The sequence below is a fragment of the Impatiens glandulifera genome, chromosome 6 (genome assembly GCF_907164915.1).
Source record: "Impatiens glandulifera chromosome 6, dImpGla2.1, whole genome shotgun sequence".
Taxonomy (NCBI): domain Eukaryota; kingdom Viridiplantae; phylum Streptophyta; class Magnoliopsida; order Ericales; family Balsaminaceae; genus Impatiens; species Impatiens glandulifera.
The window spans coordinates 2678695-2698853 of NC_061867.1; the positions used below are offsets into that span (position 1 = coordinate 2678695).

At 29.8% G+C, this 20159-nt stretch overlaps 3 protein-coding genes across 3 annotated transcripts; all 3 read left to right on the top strand.

Annotated features, from left to right (window-relative positions):
• Positions 1-1512: 1512 nt before the first annotated feature.
• On the top strand, positions 1513-6186 carry LOC124942010 (lysophospholipid acyltransferase 1-like). The gene is made up of 8 exons (XM_047482416.1): positions 1513-1963; positions 2624-2679; positions 3770-3990; positions 4078-4486; positions 5328-5413; positions 5498-5561; positions 5642-5751; positions 5839-6186. The coding sequence occupies exons 1-8, from the start codon at positions 1659-1661 to the stop codon at positions 5974-5976; spliced, it is 1389 nt and encodes a 462-aa protein (XP_047338372.1). The 5' UTR covers positions 1513-1658; the 3' UTR covers positions 5977-6186.
• A 2443-nt stretch (positions 6187-8629) lies between these two features.
• Positions 8630-10048, top strand: LOC124942151 (BAG family molecular chaperone regulator 2-like). The gene is made up of 4 exons (XM_047482581.1): positions 8630-8956; positions 9035-9264; positions 9339-9485; positions 9578-10048. The coding sequence occupies exons 1-4, from the start codon at positions 8728-8730 to the stop codon at positions 9863-9865; spliced, it is 894 nt and encodes a 297-aa protein (XP_047338537.1). The 5' UTR covers positions 8630-8727; the 3' UTR covers positions 9866-10048.
• A 7032-nt stretch (positions 10049-17080) lies between these two features.
• On the top strand, positions 17081-20068 carry LOC124942363 (DNA-directed RNA polymerase III subunit RPC6). The gene is made up of 2 exons (XM_047482850.1): positions 17081-17235; positions 19116-20068. Exon 2 carries the CDS (start codon positions 19120-19122, stop codon positions 19810-19812), a length of 693 nt encoding a protein of 230 aa, XP_047338806.1. The 5' UTR covers positions 17081-17235; positions 19116-19119; the 3' UTR covers positions 19813-20068.
• The last annotated feature ends 91 nt before the right edge of the window (positions 20069-20159 follow it).

Below are 20159 nucleotides of genomic sequence, written 5' to 3' on the forward strand. Positions count from 1 at the left end.
AATTAGTTTAAATTTTAACAATATAGTCCCAAATGCTTACAACTTAGTACATTCACACACCTTAATATCTCAAATAAATAAATGTTGAGGCAGATATAGATCAATTAAGGGATTCTAGAGTTTAAATTATGCTTATAAAATAATTAACGGATTCAGAGTTTAAATTCTGCTTATAAAATAATTATTTATTATCAAGTAAAAAAATATAAAAAAAACTTTATAGAGAACAAAAACAAGACAACAATGAATATGACATGATCTTCTACTTGTCTATGAAAGAAACAAAAAAATCATATTAAAAAAAATACTAAAAAAAAATAACCAATGTTCAGGATAAAGATTTCTTGAACATGTCCATTTTATTATTATTATTATTATTATTTTTTTATATATATTTTTTTATTTTTATCGTTATTATATTTCGTTAATATTTTTTATATTTTCATAATATTAATCCCCATGGCATGGACAACCCTTCTTAAGTTTAAGCCCACCGCCCAACTACAACCCTTCTTAAATTTAAGCCCACCTAACAAGATGTCCTTTATTAAATAATCTTAGCTAAAGTCCTCAACAATGCTTTTTTAAATATATATCCTTTTATACAATTATAATTCATAAGAGTGAATATTAATTTTAAGTTCTCGTTGAACAGTTAGAGAAATAGTTGAATATGTTTGTGGGGCATTTTAAATTAAAAAAAATAAATTAATATTTTATTTCTTATCACTTTTTTATAAAATTATTATTCATTATCTTTCATCTTTTCTAATTTTTTTATTTATATATGTTTTAATATACATAATTATTTATATAAAATTATTATAATAATAATAACTATAAACTTAAACATATAAATATAAATTATTATATATTAATAAAAACTAATATATTGATTATATTAATCTAATTTATTAATATTTAAAATTAAGTTATTAAAAAAGTCAAATTGTTTTAAATAAAAACAATAAGCTTGTTGATTAATATTGTTATTCCAAATAGCTTAAATAAGCTGAATCAAATTAACTCAGAGCTAAAGGACAACCTTCTTAAATTCAAGCCCACCTTGTTGTTAAGTGTCCTTTCTAATTTCAGCTCAATCCATTATTTCTAAAATAAGTAACTATTAAAAAAAATAAAAAATAAAAAAATAAATATTTGTGATTTGTTGTTCATAACGTGTAAAAAATTAGGTTAGGTCCGTATTTACCGCAGCAGCAAAATTAGTTAAAAGATAATTTTATTATTATTATTAATTTTTTTTTTGGTTAAGAATTAGTTAAACGCTAATATCGGTCCAGTTCTTTACGTTTGCCAAAACGCAGCGTTTGGGAGAATCATCGGGAACTCCGAAGGAAGTCCACTCAACCATATTTTATTATAATCACAATCGCATATTCAGCGCGTGTGATCCACTTATAGCCGAACCCTTGTTTTACTTGTGAATATTATTCATTCAATTCGGCTTCCCTTTATAGGCTATATATATATATATACATCCACATATTTGATTTAGCAAAGTATTCATTCATAATAAATCATACCCAGAAAATATATGAATCTCAATCTATCCAAATCGATGGTCAAGAGTGGATGAACAGTGAAGAGAATCATATATAGAGTTAAATCGAACGATTTGTTATTAACATACGACGACGATGGAGTTGAATCTGGAATCTATGGCGTCGGCGATTGGATTATCTGTGCCGGTGATGCGTTTCCTTCTTTGTTTTATCGGTACGATGCCGGTTAGCTTGATATGGCGCCTTGTTCCTGGCGGACCTATGGTGAAACACATTTACGCTGGCGCGACTGGTGCTGCTCTGTCTTACTTTTCTTTTGGGTTCTCTTCGAATCTGCATTTCCTTGTTCCTATGTTTCTTGGTTATGTTTCTATGGTGGCTTTCCGTCGACATTGTGGTCTCCTTACCTTCTTATCTGGGTTTGGTTACCTCATTGGCTGGTGAGTTTTTGTTTTTTCTATTTTTGATAGTAATGATCTGAATCTGAAATCTTGGGAATTAATAGGCTGTAGTAGTTTAATACAGAAAGATGATGATTCTCTGACTTTGAGATGCTTTTGAGATGATGGACTGTGGTTAAAAGCTCTTACTTTTGAATGTTAAAAGTTGTTTTCATAGATATTGTTCCTTTTCTCAAAGGGTTTATGTGCCAAACTCTATATTATTCATTAACTTTGGTTGCAAATCTATTGAATCCATTTGGAAGCCACTAGATAGTTCTATCTAGTGCTGTATTTGGGTTAGTAATGGTGTCAGACTTCACCATCTGTATACTGTCAGATTGGGTAGGATGGTTTATATGAAGGAATGCTGTCATATTTAATCAATTGTACTGATAAACTATTGAGTTATGAAAGCAAAAAACTTATATTTGTTGTGTTTGATTAGAGTTATTCTTGTAGTTAGTGAATTAAATTTTGTATAAACAGGTTAGATGTATTTGGGATGTGTTATCTCATTTCTGCCCAAATTTTCTATGGTTGAAAATAGATGAGAAAGAATTTATTAATAAGGTTATTTTTTTCTTGAATGTGAATAGTTTTTTTTAACACATTGCAATATGATTGGAAGTCTTGATATATCTTGGATGTTTTGTGTAGCCATGTGTACTACATGAGTGGAGATGCTTGGAAGGAAGGTGGTATTGATGCTACTGGTAAGCACAATATATGTACTTAAGCTTTAATCCTATTTTAAGAGGTAGAAAAACTGAAATTGCATATTAGAATTGTATTATGAAGGAAACTTCAACTTTATTGTTCTGTAAATATTGTTATCATACAAAAAATAATTAACCTAGAGAAAGAAAATACACGAAAATCAAACCTTGAAAGTCGACAATTTAGTCTCAAGTTTAGTGACAATTTCTCAAGTTGATTCATAGTTAGTGACGAATGATGACTTAGTTTGTGTGGAGGGTGATTGAGATATGTTTATGGTTGATTAATTTGGTATGAGAATGCTTCATGATTCTTGGTATTTGAGTGTTTATTGATTATAAACTCCATCCTCGAGGCTCGTTTTTGCGTCCCCTGTCTTCCTCACTAGATATTGTGTACCTGTTTTTATCTTGATTTGCATCATGTCAAGTTATGTGTTGGACTAAGTTAAAATACATTAGGTTTCCTAATGTGATCCCATCTGGATCTACACCTTAATGAGAAATAGTGTTTCCAATTGAAGTCATTATTTTAACTTGGTTCTCAATCCTGAAAAAATAAACTAGTGACTTGTTTGATGAAGGATTATTTGGATTTAATCCAGAATAATTCATTATCCCATTATCAATCATTTCATGAATAAAATCTTTCAAATTACCAACTAAAATACTGTAATATTCCTATTTTTTTCATAATAAAATAATAATAATATTAAATACAAAAACTCTTTTTCTTTGAGAAAATAAATATAAAAGATATTTCGATCATTTAACCCGAATAACCCCAAATAATCCACTTTTTCGTCAAGCAATTTAAATATATATATATATATATATATATATATATATATATATATATATATATCTATTTATTTCAAGGAAACCTCAAGTGCTAATTATTACTTTTTACTTGGATGACATTAATCAGGAATGAGCTTGAAGACATAATTTCTTCTTTGAGTTACTGTTGTGATGATCTTAGCTATTGTTTTGCTCCTTGATTGCGTCAGCTCATGATCCATGTTCTTATTTGAGTTCTATAGCTTGTCTGATTAGTCATATCTTTTGTTTGTTTCCCATCATATAGGTGCCTTAATGGTGCTAGTGCTAAAAGTCATTTCATGTGCTATCAATTACAATGATGGGATACTAAAGGAAGAAGATCTTCGTGAGTCTCAAAAGAAGAACAGGTTGATCAAGTTGCCCTCTTTGATTGAGTATTTCGGTTACTGCCTCTGCTGTGGAAGTCACTTTGCTGGACCAGTTTATGAAGTTAAAGATTATCTTGATTGGTCAGAAGGAAAAGGGGTTAGTTCTATGATCATGTTTGGAAACACTTATAATTTTTGTTTCTCAACAAAATGATTTGTCCTCATGTTTTCACTTCTTTTCTAGATATACGCATATTCTGACAAGAAACCGACAAAATCAGCTTTTGGGGCAACTGTCAAAGCTCTTTTCCAGGCTGCTATTTGCTTGGGATTATACATGTACTTAACGCCATATTTCCCATTATCTCGTTTCTTGGAACCTGTTTATCAAGAATATAGTTTCTTGAGACGGTTAAGTTACCAGTACATGTGTGGATTCACGGCTCGATGGAAGTACTACTTCATCTGGTCTATCTCAGAGGCTTCTATGGTAATTTGTGGACTGGGTTTTAGTGGCTGGACAAATTCTGAATCGCCAAAAGCATTATGGGATAGAGCCAAGAATGTGGATATTCTGGGAGTCGAGTTTGCTAAGACTGCAGCTCAGTTACCGCTGGCGTGGAATATTCAAGTTAGCACATGGTTACGTCACTGTGAGTTTTCTTCTTCCCTGCCTAATTTGTGATTTAAATGTATTAATCACCATGTTTGCTACATGTGTTAAGTTTGAACTTGTTTGACATAGGTTTATTTGGATGAAAAATGGATTATTTGGGTTCAATGAATAAAATATTCCTTGTATTTAATATTTTAAAATCTTATAAAAATAAACTAAGGGTATTTTAGTTGATGATTTAAATGATGAAGTTATTTGAGAAGCATAACTAATTTTCCAGTCTGATCTTGTAGAGCTTGTTTGATGTAGTTTTCTCTGTGAATAATTTGATTTTTTTGGAGAAATATTGTTTGATGAAAAAGTTGATTATTTGGGTTAAATGACTAAAATATCCCTTGTATTTAATATTTAAAATGTTATAAAAAATTAAAGTAATGTCAATTTGGTATTTTTCTTGATCATATTATTGCTGAAGTGATTGATGATAGAAAATCCAAGTAACCCATCAAACAAGACCTTATCATGATGGGTAGTTTTATTTATTTTATAGACAGGCCTTATCTGATATTCAAATAATGAACAATGTACTCATCAACCACATCATTCAAATAATCAACCAAAATTTCCTTAAATGTATTTTTATTCAAATTACCCTAGATCAAACAAGGAGACCATCTTAATTTGAGTTTTTAGATATGGAATATTATTAGAATTCACAAATTGAAGAGCAGGATATCTAGTAATTCTCTTGAAATGAGTTCTCTGATGCTTGCCCTTCATAATTCATAGGTGCATCATTTATCCAAGATGAAGTTACTTATTGCTTGAATGACAAAAAAAGAAGGTAATTTCTATCTTAAATGTTATTTTGTTTGCAGATGTTTACGAGAGGCTTGTTCAAAAGGGAAAAAGACCCGGTTTCTTCCAACTGCTTGCTACCCAGACTGTTAGTGCTGTTTGGCATGTAAGTCTACTTTCGCCTGATAATTATTACTTTAATTAAACAAGTACAATATATATTCTCATAACTTGGCATTTTAATATGCAGGGATTATATCCAGGATATCTCATTTTCTTTGTTCAATCAGCATTGATGATTGCTGGATCAAGAGGTAAACATGAATTAACTAATTACTCTTCTTCTTCATCTTCGATTGCTTAATGTTGAGGTCCATTTTTGGTCATGAAACAGCTATTTATAGATGGCAACAAGGTACCGTGGGTCTCGTGAAGAACATTCTAGCCTTGTCCAACATTGCTTACACGGTTTTGGTGCTGAACTACTCAGCTGTCGGTTTCATGGTAGGGTTCTACTTAAAGTAGCTTAATTCAATTCAATTCAATTCAAACCAACTTAAAGTAATATTTATTGAATGTCGATGATCACAGGTACTAAGCTTGCACGAAACTATTGTTGCATACGGAAGTGTGCACTTCATCGGGACCATTATTCCCATAACACTTATCCTTCTCGGTTACGTAATCAAACCCTCGAGGCCTTCAAAACCCAAATCTCGCAAGGATTAATTCTTATTATTTTAAAAAAAGGTCATTGGATTGTATCATCTGGCAACCTAACTAACTTATGCTTGGACTCGGAATTGCTCGATTTGATTTTTCATTACAGCATCTTGTTCTTAGTTAAGGACTCATTGAAAATACAACTGCTCTGTTTTTCTTGGCTTTGATAAAGAAGTTGAAATGTTTGATTTATGTATGGTTTAATTATTATTATTATTATTATGTCTCTATCTACTGCACTGTATGTTTATGGTATGAAGGGTTGGCTAAAGTGACAGGAGAGTATTGTTAAGGGTTGGGAGAACTGACCAGTTGGAGATCTTAGACCTCATTACACTACTTGTGGACTGGGGAAGAGCTGGCTATTACTGTTTGATGCCCATTCTCTTTTGAAAGGGAAACTAATTGACTTTTATTGGCCCAAATCATTGTATTTTACTGACACGTGGCAGGACAAAACAATTTGATGGGTCATTTTTTGTCAGAATGAAAATGATACATACCCATGTTCATGGTTTTCTTCAATGACTAGAGATGTTTGGATTCCCTCATTTATGTCTTCTTCTCCCTTCCTTCTTTAGGACTTGTTTGATTTTATGGTGCCTTTTTTACCTTCAAATAATTTAATAAGCTCTTTAGCCATTATCTATCAAGGTTCAACTAAAATCTTAAGATTTTTGCATTATCTTGGGTGTGTTCTTTTTATTGGTTGTGGTCCTCATTATCTTATTATCAATTTCTTAAGCAATTATATTTAATACTTTTTAAGGCTAAATTATCAAAGTGGTTCTTTATTGGGGATAATTAGGATTTTGGACATCTTCTTTCAGATATTACAATTTAGGGAATATTTATTAATGGAATATTTATAAATAAATAAAATATTTGTGTTATTAATTAAACTATAGAATTTTAACGAATTAAAAGTTTTGACTATCAATTTTTAAAATTATGTAGTCAAAATTTTGTTAGAAAATTATATAAAGAGATGATATAAAGTAAAATGTACAAATAAATGAAAATACGTGAATACGAGTTTAATTCGAGATATATGCTTAACATATTTTCCTTAAAATAGTTCTATTGTCTCCCCTTATATTGAGTTTATCGCATATGATTGTCTTTCATGATACAACAAACTTAGTAGTGATTCAGCACTAGAATTATTATACAACGAACTTGACAAAATATCTGGATCGAGACCAGGTTTCAACGGAAATACGTCAAGGCAAAAACTCAAAAACACTCAGTTGAGTTGAATGAAGAACTCGTAAAATACCCCCACCAAGGTAGCTCAGTGGTAAAAGTAGGCTTAAGAGATCAAAATGTCACGGGTTCAATTTTATCTGAAAACGCTATAGGGTGTAATGCTAGTTCTCCTTTAATTCCCAATAAAAGAACTCGAAAAATACTTAAGAAAACAAAGAAAAAATGAGAGATATTTGCTTCGATAAGTTTATAACCTAACCTTATAATTATAATAATAAAAAAAATTATTTGAACTTATAATAGAACAATAATTAAATTTGGATTCATCATTGTATGATTATTATCTTTGAAGGTTCTACAAGAGATCAAAATTTTATATTTGAATTTTTAAATAAAAATACCTTAAAAAACGAGATTATTTTAGTTATAAAAGAAAAACCATGATTCATTCCACTAAAGCATAAACCAAAGTTAGCCAAATCTCAAAGCAAGAGGCATGCCATCCCAAATTGACTAAGTTTGTTCAAAATTGCCAAACTCAACAATCCCAACGAACCATGCCCTAAACTCAAGACTCGATTCATGTCCAGTTGTTCACACCTAACTTTTTTTTTTCTTTTTTTTCTTTTTTATATTTTCCACACCTAACTTGGCTCAAGCTTGTAGTTTCAAATTGTGGGTCACTCAACACTTTATTTGTACTCTTTGTTTTTCTTGCATAAATCATTTTATAAAAACAAAATAAATAAATAATACATAAGCTTATCGACTTCTCAAATCACTCCATTCACACTTAAACCCTAAACCCTAGCGACAACAAGATATGTATATTCCCACATTAAGGTCCTAGGTTCGAGCCCGTTAGGCGACAAGTCCTGCACATATTTAAATGGTTAAATATGTTTGCGGGTTTACATGTTTAATCCGTTGTTTCATTTTTTGCAAGTCATTACTGTGGGGGTGTCATTTTAGTTCTCATTTAATTCCCCAAAAAATGGCAACCCATCTCACCAAGATATCTCAGTGATAAGAATCGATTTAAGAGACAAAAGAGTCATAAGTTCAATTTCATCTGAAATCGCTTTGAGTTTAAACAGAAAACGATGACGGTAGAGAATCATACTAATTCTCCTTTAATTCCCAAAATAAATAAATAAATGTCAACCCACGATTTCACTTAAAAACATAAAAACACCTTAAATTAATTTTTTTTATGAATATGTTTTAAACATTTAAAAATAAAATAAAGAAAAACTTTTACCCATATGAGATTAAAATCATGATTTTTTTGAGTTCTATTACATTACATGATTGCATTTCTCTTTTCTCTCACTTAGCTGTCCTTTGGTTTTCTTCTTCCTCACTTCATTTTCAATTCCTCTTCCATTCTCTCTCTACCCATATATAAAAATACATTCTTTCTTTAAGTTGAAAACATAATCCAAATTCCTTGCTTCTCCTTTCAACATGAGCTGTGATTCTTTCTTCTGAAATTAGGGTTTCTTCAAAATCATATTCCCCTCTTTGATCTTACTTTTGTTTGTCACCATGTTCAAGAATCAAGAAATGATGTACAAAAACAATGCAAAACCCGCCGGAATCAAATCTCCGGCGAAGCAAAGCCGTGTCGGAGATAGGGAAGTCCGGCCCGGAGGAATGCTTGTCCAGAAAAGAACATCCGACCAGAACTCTACCCCCATAATTCCGACCATAAAAGTCACTGTGAAATATGGGCAGTCTTGTTTTGACATGTTTATTAACCCTCATGCAAGCTTTGGTAAGTACAAATTTATTTACTTTTTTTGAAAATAATTATAATGATGTCTATATTAAAATAAAATAAAATGAAAAACAGGGGATTTGAAGAAAATGGTGGCAGGACAAGTTGGGTTAATGCCTCAAGATCAGAAGATGTTTTTCATGAAGAAGGAAAGAGATTCAAGATCATTTCTTGACATAATTGGTGTAAAAGATGGATCACAGATTTTATTGGTTGAAGACGAGGATAAAAAACCCGACAATTTGGACAAGGCGTCGCAAACCATAGCCCAAATCGGTTATGAGATTGACAAACTCGTGAAAGAGGTATTCGATTATCACTTAAAACGTTTTTTTATATTAGTTAACCACTTAATTAGTTTATATCGTTTTCATAATAGGTGACAGTTTTAGAGGATGAGATTGAAAGTGGAAAAAGAGTGGTGGAGAAAAACTTGTTGAATTTGATAGAGCAATTAATGACACAATTAATCAAACTAGATGGAATTTCAGCTGATGGGGATGTCAAGCAAAATAGAAGAATGCAGGTATTGTTTTATTTAAAATTTTATTTATCTTGTTTATTTGTTTTAAATGTACATTATAATAACAATAGTGTAATATTTGTATTAATTTGAAGGTAAAAAGGGTGCAAAAGTATATAGAAATTCTCGATGAGTTGAAGATTAAGAATGCGAGCAACCAGAATCAACACTCGACTATGTATTATCATAAGCAGATGATTACGAAGATGATTATCGAGAAACAACTAGAAAATAATCGTTTTAATGATAATAATAATAATAGTTATTATTGTGGAATGAAAGAAAAGGCAGGGGCAGGGGCAGGTATTGTGACAACAAAATGGGGAACATTTGATAAAACCATTATTAACTCTGGCCCTATTCATGCTCTTGGAAGGTTTTAAATAATTATATATATATATATATTAATCTCTTTTTTTAAACATGTATATAATATTATAGCCATGTGAGTATTCATTTTGCCCTTGTATTTTTGTTAAGTTTAATGTCTTTATTACTTTAAAGTGGAGTAATAAGTAATTGCATATATTCCATTTGATTCAATTCAAAATTGTTATTCTTATATTTAATCTCTTTATGAAGATTTTTTTTAAAGAAGTTATCACGATCTCACCGTCATTGTTCCGTTCTAATTTAAAGCGTTTCTAATAAGAATCTAATCAATTTTTTTTTTCTTTTACCAAAAACTTGTAACCCTTGAGTTATCAAAGTTTTTTTCGAGGAGTTTAACAAGTTAGGGCTCTTTTGATTCATTAGTAGATCATTTGAGGCAATGTTAATTAATGTAGAAGGTATAAGATATAGGCTTTTGATAAATTAAAAATGTCAAACAATTTTGAAGAGAATAATAACACTCATATAAATAACCTAAGAACTTAGGTTAGAAATCTTCTTAGAGTTTCTTTTTAATTTGAATACAAATAAGTTAACGCACTGTCTATTCTTCGTCACACATTTTACCAAAGAAACATTTGAAACTTGGTATGAAGTTTATTCAAAATCGAGTAGATTATGTCAAAGAGGATTTAGAAAAAGTTGATGGAGTGAGTAACAAAACCAATTTACAATCACTATTTTAGTTTGATGGATCAAGTGGATAGATGATAACATAATATTTGTCGAGAATATGAAACAACATATATCTAGATTCAAATCCATAAACCAAAACAAAAAAAGTGTTGCCAATAGGTCGTGATTGTGTACTAGCAATTGTCAAATCGGTTGGTAAGTGTCGATACGAGGACGAGGACGAACGAGGACGAACGAGGATGACTACAAACTAGGATGTCAGAATTTAATTGCATGTCTATCTTGGATTTGAGCAATAATACATGGCAATTATATCCAATGTTCATCTTTTTTTTAGTATAGTAGCTGTCATCACATGTCAATGAATATGAGTATCCCTTCATCATGTACTCACATGCACAAAACCTTTGCATTCTCTGTCTTTTCTCTATTTTTCCCCATTTCTTACTCAATTATCATGTTCAACAACATCTAATTGCTTGATATACGAGGTTAAATTCAATTTATCGGTGTAATCGTGTACTTGTTACAAACCAAATTGATTGTGTAAGAGATGAAATTTGAATAGAAACGTAATGAATGCTTACCAATTCTTGAATAACTTTGATCATGTGTGAATTATGAATAATATTAAACATGTACAACAAAGATATAAACCTACCTTTGGAGAATTGACCAGAAAAGGACATTCATTTTATAAATTAAACATGTTGTAATTGACTTTTATTTTAGGTTGTTAGTTATTATACATGTTCTTAAAATTGTTTTAAATGTGAGGAAAAAAGAACTAAAGTGTTTATACAAGTAAGAGCTGGCTGGCTTGCTTTCACTTTTTCTTTTAAATTATATACTTTCTTTCAAGACTTAGAGCTCGTTCGATGTTGAATTTATCGGTTTTTTTTATCTAAGACTCGCGTATCACATTTTTATTTAATTTTTATAAAATTTAAATTCAAATAATTAAAAATTCATATAACTTACTTTTTTTTACTAAACAATGTATTATTTAAAAACTCAATAAAAATTCTAATAACACAATATCAAACAAGCTCTTAGTGAAGTTCTTTCTAGAAAAGGAAACAATTCTTCTTCTTTTTTAAAAAATAATACAGCATTATCTTACAATTTTATCTAGTCACTTTAGCATATGCTGCCAATTATTAGAGGATCTAGGAATGAGTGATGAATATGATATAGGTTTTATTTAGGGTTATTTGAAAATTTTGCTCCACCCTATACTAGAAAAGGCCCTAATCTACATAATTTTGAAAATGGTCAATTTCTTGGGAGGTACTATAGATTATGAGCCGTCTACTTTGAATTTCAAATATTTAACTTTATATGGTTTCTAGTATAGGTAAATTAAGATTTGTTTCATGTGTTGTTTTTGTGACAAATATTAAGCACATTCAAATGTTTTAATTTTAATTTTGTTTTACCTTAAAAAATATGTTGTATTATTCAACAAATGTAAGTGTAACCAGGGAAAATTTGTGTTTAAAAAAAAAAATTAATGTAGAAATGTGATATGACACTCTAATTTTTTATTTTTTTTTATTCATAATTTTCTTAAGCTCGCCCCAATTTAATTCATAGATCTCATACCTTGTATTTATTATTTTTGAAAATTTGGGTAATTTTTTAATAAAAACAATAAAAATTTTAATAAAAGTAATGGTATAAAAAACATCAAAAAGCAATAAAAACAAGACAACAACATAAAGAAAAAAAAAGCAACCAAAAGAATGTAAAAGACAAACAACAAAAACTAAAAATAGAATAAGCATCTAAAACAGATTTAACTATTTATGAGATTCTCGATATTTTGATCCAAATTCTAACTACGAAGTAGACGCTACATAAGAAATGCACCACCGGATAATGAAAATGGATGAAATGACCTGCAACCTCAACAAATATGCTTTAATATCAAAAGTTCTCCTATTATGCATCTACCAAAATATAATTAAGGGCATCCAAAATCACTTCATATGTTGATCCTAATTTTGATACAAACTATCTATACATAAGAATGCGAGAGACCAATTCCTCTACCATCCTACAAAGTGTTCACTTACTAGCGAATGAGATGCATTTTGAGCTCGATGGGTGACGATGTTCCAAAATGACACATCTTTTCCCATAGAAAACTCGTATATATTAACCCGCTTCCACATTAACAATGTATATTTTAGTTTAATTTTTCTTAAATAACTTTCCTAATTATTTGGTGCAGCCACAAGAAGACAAATGGACAAAGAAGCAAATTGGGAGGCATTAGGCCTAGAGCTAGAGATTAGATCATTAGGTCTTATAAGAAATCAAGGTTAGCTAACAAGGGTTTTATTAGGTTCGAGTTATATATGGCGCATTAGGCCTATAGGGCTTCCTCAAGATATAGATTATTTAATTAATGAGTGGTTGATATGTAATTAGCCACAAGGGTTTTATTAGGTTCGAGTTATATATGGCGCATGTTTTTGGCAATAAATCATGGGACTTCGAGGAATTAATGCATACAATTAAACACCCTTATTGCAAGTGGAGCCCTTAGTAGGAAATATAACTGTATTAGGCTATGTTTGTGTAAGATAATAATTGTAATTTAAATTAGAAACCATCCCTATTATTTTATATTGTCAGATAGTGACTAATATTTGTAGGGTTTTTGTAAAGTATTACTGATATTTATTATGTGATGTCCGAGTCTTTAGATAGTTGTTAGGAGAATTGATGTTACTAATATGACATATCTACATATTTGGATTACCATTCAAATTATTTTTTCTAGTGGACTATCTGGTTGAAAAAAAATTGTCGAACTTTTAATGATCGTAGTTATCAGATGCGTATATTCATAATTCTATTACTATGACTCATAAATCGTTTTGGAAAGTCGGTGAAGTCGGTTAAGGAGGCAATCGTTTTTCTAAAAAATTGAGTAACATGTTGTATTTTATTTTATTTATTTTAAATAATGATAACTAACATGACACTTTACCCTCACGACTCTTTACTTTCATTCAAAGTACTTCTAGTGGAATCTAATAGGTAACATTTTGATCTATTAAGTCAACTATTTTTTTAATGTCATCATCGTTGGGAATGTAGTTTTATTCAATTCTTCTTCTATTTCTTTTTTATTTTATTTTTACATTTCTTTGTGTTTAAATGATTCTTATAATTTTTAATATTAATTAATCATTTAAAAAGTATTAATTTTTTTATTAAAAACCTAGAATTGAGGTTCATATCTCAAGAAAAATCAAACCTATAGATTTCATTACTCAAATTTCGTGTAATTAAAGTTCAAGCCAAACCTTTATACAACTAAATTGTGATAATTTTATATAACTTTTAACGCTCTAATATTATATATTTAAATAAATTCGCAAATGTATTTTAATCGTAAGAGTCGGTACTGTACAAAATGATTCATGACTCTTCGGAAGACGAACAATCATTTAAACAAGCAAATTAATTTTCACTATTCAGAAACACTAATAATCAGGTAAACAAGCAAATTTTCACTATTGAGTAAAGATTGATTATGGGTTATATTTCAATTCTAAAAAAAATTATCAAACTAATTTTAGGTGGAATCAAGTTCAACACTAATTAGGTGCCTAACTCAATTGGTAAGCCCTAGACAACTCTCAACACACACACAACCACTCTCTCTATTGTGTTCTTTTTTATGATCATCATTGGACACTTTGATTATTGGTTCAATGGATGTGGTCTTTTTTCTTCCTATTTTGCACCGAAAAATTAATTTTAGTGCTAAAAAAGAGCTTAATTAGTCCTCTCATACTCCAAATAATGTTCAATAATTTTAGCATAACCAAATAATTGAAATTCATCCTATCAATGTTTTTATTCAGTTTTTGTACACAAATATGTATATTGACGAACAAGAGTAACAAAAATTTTTAATCCAATTTACACTCAAAATCGTTAAGATAACCCCACAGTTATCATTAGTTATAAACGTTCTTTAATTCATTGCGATATTAGTGGATTATAACCGATTTTGTACTATTTATATAACTTCGGATAAACATTGAAAATGAATAAGGAAATTATGGGCAATTATTTATTAGGTCTATCTACCTAATCAATTAACTAACATCCCATATGATATGCACAGTCGACTTTGATAAGGTGCGGGCCTAAAATCTCACAAATTCATATTATTATTATTTTATTTTATTATTGTTCATTCTAGTTTGTATAAAAGCACATGTTATGCCCCCAATTCTCAATTAACCATTGAATCCATAACATCATGTTATAATTAGGCATATGTTTAGTATTTTAAATCCCATCTTGAATCAATCATCTTTGCATTGTACAAACTATTTGTGACCATACTATTCATCTATTATATTTGTTTGGTACATATAAAATTAAGTCGAGATGAATCATTTCTTTAAGTATCGATTTTCACTCTAGAACATTTAGGTTTTGACACCCTATCAACTTAGAGATCAAAATAGATAAAAATAATAATTAAAAATTAGAATGAAAATAGTTTGATTATAATAGTGGATTAACTCTAACTATAATTTTAGGGTTTTTTTGTTTGAACAAGATTTTTTGAAATAATCCTTGCTAAATAATTAAAATATTATATTATTTTCTCTATATAACAAACTATAATTAAAAGAAAATATTTGTAAAATAATATAAAATATATTTTAGTACATTTTTTGGTAAAAAAAAAATAAGGGTACAAACTTATACATAGTATAAATTTGTAACTACTACTTCATATAATTTTTTTATATATATATTTTCATTTTAATTTCTAATTATACTATTATTATTGGAATTAATATTATATTTATTAAACGAACGTGACTTTGTTTGTTATCACTATCACCAACCAAACCTATATAATTCATTACTTTTACTATTCAGCTTTAAATAATAATAATAATAATAATAATAATCTTATAACGTCACTATAAACCCGTTAATTCTCTTAATATGCGCGCCAACTATTCGCCACGTGGATTAGGCAAGCTCGGCCCAAGTTTAGGCCCATGGGGCCAGGCCAGGCCCAACTTTCCAAGCATTTTTCTTTGTGCAGCCTCACCAAAATCATTTAGGCCCTCTCATCGATAAAATAAAAAAAAAATTATAAATATGATTAAAATTAAGTATGGTATACATTAACAATTTTTAAAAATATATATTTAAATATAAAACTAATTAAATAATAATAAATAAATGACACTATAAAATTAATTATATTAATTTATTTATTTTAATTAATAATATTTATTTTAATTTAGAAATCTAAATTTATTCTTTTTTAATGTAAATTAGTATAGCAATATAAAATAGTAAAATCTTTTTATTTTAAATTTAAAATAACAAAAGTTTAAGTATCGAAGAGTCTATATAAAATCCCAAAAATTTACTTCAAATTAAATTTGTTAAAGGTTTGTAAAATTGTAAAGCTTACTTTCAAAAGATATTAATTATCTAGTTATTATTAAATTAATTATAAAAGATATTTATTTAGAATATAAAAAATATATTATATTTATATTTATATTATTAAAAAAATAAAATCTAACAAATCTATTCTCCATCTAATTCATCATTATATTTAACCGCCTCCTCGTGGTAATCAAATTGAATTACCCTATTTGGACGATTTGATTTTTCCTCAATTTGACTGATAGGATATTTGTATTCCCATTCCAAAGCGTCTCATTCTTACTCGATCCTACCCCGAATATTATAAACAATTAAATATAAAATCACAAATATATTTATTTATTCATATTCTCCGAAAGCGCGAACGAGACAATAATGTTAGTTAAATAATTCCCGAAATAAAAACATGACGGGAATGATAAATACATTCCCCGTATAAATGGCAATTTGAAACCGAGTTGAACCGAACCGGATGGTATGGTTTTTTCCCTCTTTGACTATGTATTGGGGAATCGGGAAAACTCGAAATATGTTGACTAGGGTTCAGAACGGGGATGGTATTTACATGCACCAAATTAATCCTCGAACCGATAAAATATAATTATATTTTTAATAAAAATATATTAATTAATGAAATCATTATTTAATTCCATCATTATTTTTCTCTTTTTCATTAAAAAAAACTCTCTATCATTCTTATCTTAATGTGATTCTCTCTTAAAGTACTGAGAATATTTTCAGATTGAATGTTAGTTTAACTCTTTACTAATATTGTTTTGTATATTATTTTACTGTTTTTTATTAATTAATATAAACAATATTACATCACGTCTTTAAAATTGTTATTCGACTTAGGTGTATCGCAAGGAAACCTCGTCCCCAATCAGGACGGGAATAATTTATATTTAAAATCAAGTCGAGAATCGGTGTGAGAATTGGGGCGGGGTTGGTAGATTCGAGACGGGATGGTATTGTCATTCCCTAACCCCACTACCATCCTTAATTCCTCGTTCCTAACCACCTCGTTACCATATATATATATATTTACCAAATATAAATATAATATATATTAAGAAAACCCTAATAAGATCCATTTCCTACTCTCTATCTAGCGGCCTTATTTCCTTTTTTCTTTTTGCAGCCTCACCATAAGCCCATAAGGCCCACACAGGCCCACTCCCAATTCCCAAACCCCCTCTTCTCTCTCGATCATTCTCTCTCTCTCTTGATCATCCGCCGTCCGTGAGCCGTCCACCGTCGTCGTCCAGGTTAGGTTAGTATTTGCTGAAATCCGCCCTAGATAGTGTTAGTTTTTGTTCAAATCGCATCTTGTAGATTCAGAAACCCTAAAATGATATAAAAAGTGTAATGTAATACTCAATCCATGATATGTGAATTTTGATTTATGTTATCCTTTTACTTCACTCGTATACATTCGCGATTAAGAAACTAATTACTTAGCTAGTGTTTAATATATATTTGTAGCTTGATTCTTGACATCTTGTTTGGTTGTTTGATTAGGTTAAATTAGATATTTAGATCTTGTTTGTTTATCTTTATAGGTACTATGACTAAGAATAGAGATGAAAAGGATCAGTGAGGTTTAAAAAACTCGTGTTTTCATTATAGAAATGTGAAGAAACGAAATGATTTGCAATGGAAAAATCATTAGTGGACTTGATTTCTGAACAATTGAGTCAATTTAATTGTAGAATTTGTATTAGAGATGAGGTCCTAGAACAATCTATGACTATGAGTGATAATCATTAGTGGACTCGATTCATTATAGAAATGTGAAGATACGAAATGAGGCAATGGAAAAATCATAAGTGGACTCGATTTCTAAACAATTCGAGTCAAGTTGATTGTATTAGAGATGAGGAGGTCCTAGAACAATATATGAATATGAGTGATAATCATTAGTGGACTCGATTCATTATAGAAGTGTGAAGAAACGAAATGAGGCAATGGAAAATTCATAAGTGGACTTGATTTCTAAACAATTCGAGTTAATTTAATTGTATTAGAGATGAGGTCCTAGAACAATCTATGACTACGAGTGATAATCATTAGTGGACTCGATTCATTATAGAATTTTGAAGAAACGAAATGAGGCAATGGAAAAATCATAAGTGGACTCGATTTTTAAACAATTTGAGTCAAGTTGATTGTATTAGAGATGAGGTCCTAGAACAATCTATGACTATGAGTGAGTGATAATCTTGAGGATGAAGGTGTTAATTTGTTAGAGTATTGCTTAGTGCTAATTATTAGAAAAATCAACTGGATTGTTAGGAAAATCAGCTTGTCTTCTGTTTATTGTTAAGAAAATCAGCTTCTTGATTTCTGAAAAGAATTTATATGCATCTCCTTAGTTTGATTTGATTTTTGAATAAAGGCAATTAAAGTGTGTTTAATTTCAATTTGGACAATCTGTATATGATGCTTCTATATCGTTTTCTATTGATTAATTCCTTGAATGCCTTAAGGCAAATGCGGAATTCATGTTCCATCTCTGCAATATCGTAAATACTTTACAGATCATGAAGTGCACTGTTGAGTTTTATAATGTATATTTTTTTGTTTTTAAAATTTGAGAACTGAGTATGTTCAACGTCTCAATTAGAGTATGTAAAATCTTTTTCATTATTAATATAAGGGTTTTCCTTTTCGCCAAAGAAAAGAACAAAGAACTGCCTAGGGTAAGTTGATCTAGGAAATCTTCAATCTGTGCAATGTATATACTGTTTTGCTACCTATGATGTGTTTCCAATTCAAATGACTAGAAACTATTTGATTTATCGGGAGTTTGAAATATGCATGATAGTATCCAATTTTTAACAATCGATGATTGAGATCAGTTGGTTCAAAGGAAGCTTAGTAGCCTAAAGCTTAATTAGGAATTAGCTTTCCCTTATTGATTCTTTTGTTAATGACCCAGGATCAAATCACTTAACTATTTAGATTCCGTTAAAATAATGTTCAGCGATAAAATCTGGTTTAATTCACAATTTGCTTCTTTATCAAATCAACTTACATGCAAAGTAGTTAAGATTTGGATTTTTTAATTTTGTTTATTCAACATTTATTTATTTATTTATCAGATACTTAATTTTCGCACCATGAATCTAAACGTTTAACTTGTTTGTGTAGCAAAATGAGCAGGATAAGGAAAAGAGAAGATCCAGTTTCAATGGCCCAAAATCACGAAACTACACTCTTAACTATAATAAAGAGTAAAGGAGACATGGGTATTTTTAAAGGCGACCTAAAACGAGAGGCACTACTCTCAGATCCAATGATTAACAAAGCACTAAAAATGCTTCAAGCAAAAGAGCTAATAAAAGAAGTAATCAACATTAGAAGCAAAGGTAGGAAGCATTACATGGCAATGGAATTCGAACCATCAAAAGAACTCACAGGCGGAACCTGGTACAGCGAAGGCAAACTGGACAAGACTTTCATCGATTCTCTCAGAACCACATGTTACAGAATCATAAGTAAGATGAAAGTTGCTTCTGGCGAAACGATCTCAGATTTCATAAAGAAGAACAAAATCACCACAGTTGAGTGCACAACAGGACAGGTCAACGAGATATTGAGATCAATGGTGTTGGATAACGAGATCTTTGAAATTAAAAGCAACGGTATGGGAGAGTGCCATTCGATTCCTATTGGAATGGTTTGCTATCGAGTTGCAACTGGAGTGTCACTTAATAAACAGGGGGGAAGTGTTGGTGCGATGGCTTCGGTTCCTTGTGGTGTTTGTACAAGAATCAGTAAGTGCACACCGGATGGTGTTATTTCTCCGAAGTCGTGTGCGTATTTTCAGAAATGGTTAGATTTTTAGTAAGTAAACTCACTTTTTAGTCACGGTTTTTGTTATTATTACTATAATTAGGTTATTTACACCGCAAGGTGTTATTTCTCCGAAGAAGTTGTGTGCGTATTTTCAGAAATGGTTAGAAGTACACTCACTTTTTAGTCATGTTTTTTTGTTATTATTACTATAATTAGGTTATTTCCGTGATAAAACATTCTTGAAATGTTTTCAGATTATTGTGTTTTAATACTTTTAGTACCAAGTATACTAAATAATTTGTGCATATGTATTGAGTTAAAAGATAGTCTAGAATAATAGATCTAATTGTTTTGGAGATTGTGTTTAACAATAGCATAGGAAAGTAAAAATAAGTG